This window comes from Plecotus auritus (genome assembly GCF_963455305.1).
Source record: "Plecotus auritus genome assembly, chromosome: 1".
Taxonomy (NCBI): Eukaryota; Metazoa; Chordata; class Mammalia; order Chiroptera; family Vespertilionidae; genus Plecotus; species Plecotus auritus.
Genome location: NC_137770.1, coordinates 227,753,867 through 227,758,508, shown reverse-complemented (window position 1 = coordinate 227,758,508; position 4,642 = coordinate 227,753,867). Strand labels below are relative to the sequence as shown.

The window sequence follows — 4,642 nt, the reverse complement described above, 5'->3', positions numbered from 1 at the left end:
CTGGAGGCGGCCCAGCTCCCAGAAGGTACCACCTCTCAAAAGGCTGAGCTCATTGCGCTGACTCGCACCCTACATCTGGCCAAAGGGAGGAGGGTAAACATATATACAGACTCCAAATATTCCTTTCTGATAGCCCATTGCCATGCGGTTATTTGGAGGGAGAGGGGCTTTCTCTCCATTAAAGGCTCACCTATTGTCAACGCTAGACTCATAACCCACTTACTTGATGCCTTACAGCTTCCCTCCCAGGTAGCCATCATGCACTGCCGAGGCCATCACACTGACTCCTTGATGGTTATGCGGGGAAACGCCCGAGCAGACGCGGTAGCCAGAGGCTTAACTCAGGATGAAGGGTCCCCAGCCCCAGTCCTGTTCCTTTCCCTTCCCTCCATTACCCCTCAGTATACAGAAGAAGAAAAAAATAAACTCCTACAATGGGGAGGCTCTTCTCGTCCTGAAGGATGGATCTTTAGAAATAACAAGATCGCCCTTCCCAAGGCTCAGGTAGGGGTCATTGCCCAACAGGTCCACCAGTCATTGCGCATTGGACCACTGTCACTTTGGAGGTTCCTTGAACCCCTTTTCACCTCGCCCACACTGCGAGAGGCAGTCACAAGTGACTGCTCCTCCTGCTCCACATGTGCAGCTGTCTCACCCCAGGGAGGAATGCGCCCCAACTTTCCTACCCATCAAATGAGGGGACACCTCCCAGGGCAGGACTGGCAGGTAGACTTCACCCATATGCCTCCCCACAAGAAGACCAAATATCTGCTTACCATGGTAGACACCCTGACAGGTTGGGTAGAGGCCTTCCCTACCCGCAAGGAAACTGCTGAGGTTGTGGCCGAGACCCTAATAACACACATAATCCCTAGGTTCGGCCTCCCCACCTCCATACAATCAGACGAAAACCTGCTCAAAGTCACTAATCATCAGAGAGATGCAAATCAAAACAACAATGCGGTACCATCTCACACCTGTCAGAATGGCTATCATCAACAAATCAACAAATGACAAGTGCTGGCGAGGATGCAGAGAAAAACGGCCCAGCTTTTATATCAAGGATCGTTCAGCAGGTTAGCACCTCTCTTGGCATCTCCTGGAAACTGCACATACCCTACCGCCCACAATCATTGGGTAAGGTCGAGAGGGTCAATGGCCTCCTTAAAGACCATCTAACTAAACTCTCTCTAGAAATTCAAAGCTCCTGGCCGAACCTCCTGCTCATGGCCCTGACCAGAACCCGGGCTACACCAAGGAGCCCCACCTTCTTAAGCCCTTTTGAACTCCTATATGGGAGACCCTTCTTGCTCAACCATCGTCTCTCTACTGACCCTCCTCTCCTGGCTACTTATCTTCCATATCGGTCTTTACTCAGGCAGCTGCTCTGGGAACACGCTGACAGGTTTCTGCCCAGGCCAGAACCAGCCAACCAAGGCTCCTGAGGACCAGCCCTCCAGCCGGAAGACTCAGTCTTCCTTAAGAATCTACATCCCAAGGCCCTGGAGCCCAGGTGGACGGGACCTCACACAATAATCCTCACAACCCCCACCGCGGCCAAACTACTTGGCGATCCATCGTGGCACCACCTCTCCAGACTCAAGAGGACCCTGGAGCAGCATGACTTCTATAAATGTGAGGTGTTTGGCCCCACTAAGGTCCGCCTTAGCCGCCCTCCCCCTCTTCCTTCTCCTCCCGGCCCTGGGCAACCTACACCCACCCCCACCTGCTTATGTGTGGAGGTCCAAGGTCCGTGAAACCTACGATCAGGACAACACACAAGTCACCCGGCAGGTAGGATCTCAGGACTGCCCTCTGGTCGGATGCCTGGTGGAGATCCTGATTACTGTCGACCTCCAGTCAGTGTCCAACGGTGGCCGACCATATGTCTGTTTTGCTTACGACCAGCGGAACCCAGACAGGTGTAACTGAGACGTCAACACCTATGGGGGTTGCCACGGTCAGGCTATGTCATCCATGATGCCTATAATGAGGTCAGGTCTGGCCCCTTTTTCTGGAAGGACGGGACCTTCAACATCAGGGTCTGGGACCCCTGGGATGAGCGATGGGTTGCGGGCGTTATGGGAAAACTATATGGGGGTGGTTGGAGCTCGACCCCTTCAGGGACCATCTACATCTCCCGAGAATATGTCACGGCTCAGGAGGCCCAAATCCAGGTCTCCAACAACATCCTACAGGCTGAACATTCCCTTAAAGGGAAGCTGCCTGATTCCCCCCGGGTAGAAGTCCTGTCTTCTTGGCTCCAACTTATCCAACACACTCTACTATTCCTCAACGAGACCCGCACCCTGCCCAATGTCTCGCACTGCTTTCTATGCGTCTCTCTCCAAAGACCTTTGCTGGCTGCCAACCCGCTCATGACTCCTCCAGGAACCCAGGGACATGGTGAATGTCAGTCTCCCCTGGCTGGTATGCCCCTCTGGGAACCGAAACTCCAGAACCCACCTGGCCCCCGGGGATATGCTACCAGACCAGCAACCCGGTAACTGGGGGACGGGTCACTTGGAACTGTACCCAAAACCACACTGCAGCCGGTCCCACCAAGGCCAGCCCGGGTACCTTCTTTTGGTGCAACGGCACCTTAAGCAACTGCATCAACTCCTCTGACCTTGCTTCGTGGTCACAGTAGTTCCCCAACTGACCTTGTATGGAGAGTCAGAGCCTGCCTGGCTGCTCCCTTCACCCCACCCCCGGGCCCGCTGGGCCGCCTTCCTCCCTGTCCTGTTGGGGGTAAGTGTCGCTGCCTCGGTAGGCCTAGCTGGAGGGGTGGGGGCCCTCGGGAACAGCATAATCTCTGCTCAGGATTTCAATGACAAACTCCAGATAGCCCTGGAGCCTACTACCGCCTCCTCAGCCTCCCTGCAGCGGCCAGTAACATCGGTAGCTCACATAGCCCTGCAGAACCCACGGGCCCTAGACCTTCTCACTGTGGAAAAAGGGGAACCTGCATGTTCCCTCAGGAAGAATGCTGCTGCTACATCCACGAGTCCGGAGTGGTGGAGCAGAACGTGCAGACCCTGACTGAGCTGAGTGAAGAACTACGTGCAAGACACTCCCGGGACAACTCTCCTTCCGGCTGGCTCCAAAGCCCTTAGCTACCTGGATCCTACCCCATAGGGCCCCTAATTCTCATCTGTGTCCTTTTTTCCCCCTAGCCCCCTGCCTCCTCAAATTCATCCGCTCCCGGATCGCGGAAATGTCACGGGTGACTGTAAACCGGCTCCTGCTCCACCCCTACACTCGGCTGCCCTCCCACCCGCCTCTGCCTGACCCTGGACTTTAACATCCCCCACCCTCTTCGCCCCTGGCCAGCAGGAAGTAGCCAGGACGATTTCGGCGCCCCCTATCACCAAAAGGCCTGGATGTTAGGTCGAGGCACGGGGGAAGTCCAGAGCCCATACATGCAGCTGCAAGGTAGATGGTGATACAGATAAGTGGCACCTTCCTAGACCCCCGGCCTGAGGCGAAAATTCCACACCGCTCATGCCCTCCGCCCTCCCCCCACTACACAGCTGTATAAAAGAAGTATCGGGGTCCCAGGCGGGAGACGCGGCAGCGGCCAGGCAACCCAGGTTCCCCAAGCCACTAGGCACACCGGGCCCGATGCCCAAGAGGAAGGTCAGCTCCAGGGAGGGGGCGGCCAAGGAGGAGCCGAAGAGGAGGTCGGCCAAGTTGTCAGCCAAACCTGCTCCTGCAAAAGTGGAAGCGAAGCCCAAAAAGGCGGCAGGAAAGGATAAGTCTGCGGCCAAAAAAGTGCAAACGAAAGGGAAAAGGGGAGCAAAGGGAAAGCAGGCCGAAGTGGCTGACCAGGAACCTAAAGATCCACCTGCGGAAAACGGAGAAACCAAAAACGAGGAGAGGCCAACCTCAGATGAAGCAGGAGAAAAAGAAGCCCAGTCTGATTAATGTCATGCACCATGTCTTATCAGTGGTCCCTGGCTCCCTTCCTGTACAATCCAGAGGAATATTTTTATCAGCTATTTTGTAAATGCAAGTTTTTTAGTAGCTCTAGAAACATTTTTAAGAAGGAGGGAATTCCACCTCATCCCATTTTTTAAGTGTAAATGCTTTTTTTTAAGAGGTGAAATCACTTGCTGGTTGTTTATTTTTTGGTACAACCAGAAAATAGTGGGATATTGAATATGGGAGACTTTGATTGTCTTGGGTGTCAGCTTAACATTCCATAGATGGGGGTAATTTTTATATCCTATAATACAAAGCAAACTAAATGGCAATTTGGAGTCAGTCATGCGTTTGCTATGTCTTGAACATTTTAAATTACTTCTATTCACATGTTTTTGGTAGAATTATTTCCTGAAGAAAACCACGCCTTGATCTTGGCTTCCCTGTCAGAAGTTTGTGCATCTGTAACATCTTTGGTGTGGCAGTCCAGTTTTCCTAGTAACTTTGTCAATGTGCTGTGAAAGATTGAAAATTTGATTATGTAGTATATACGATATTAAATTGTGAACTAGTGGGACTTTGATGTAACAGCGTGTCAACATTTGAAGATATTGGTACTGGATACTCTATTAAGGAACGTTAGCCTCTAAATTTTAAGCTGGAAAGTCACCGGAGTAACTGTTCAGAAAAGAATCACAATTACATGACTTTACATTTT

General features: G+C 52.6%; 1 protein-coding gene across 1 annotated transcript; it reads left to right on the top strand.

The window, feature by feature from the left end:
* Window positions 1–3,624: 3,624 nt before the first annotated feature.
* Window positions 3,625–3,927, top strand: LOC308258134 (non-histone chromosomal protein HMG-14-like; the record flags this gene model as incomplete). The annotated part of the gene is made up of 1 exon (XM_080688396.1): window positions 3,625–3,927. The coding sequence occupies one exon, from the start codon at window positions 3,625–3,627 to the stop codon at window positions 3,925–3,927; it is 303 nt and encodes a 100-aa protein (XP_080544522.1).
* Window positions 3,928–4,642: the final 715 nt, after the last annotated feature.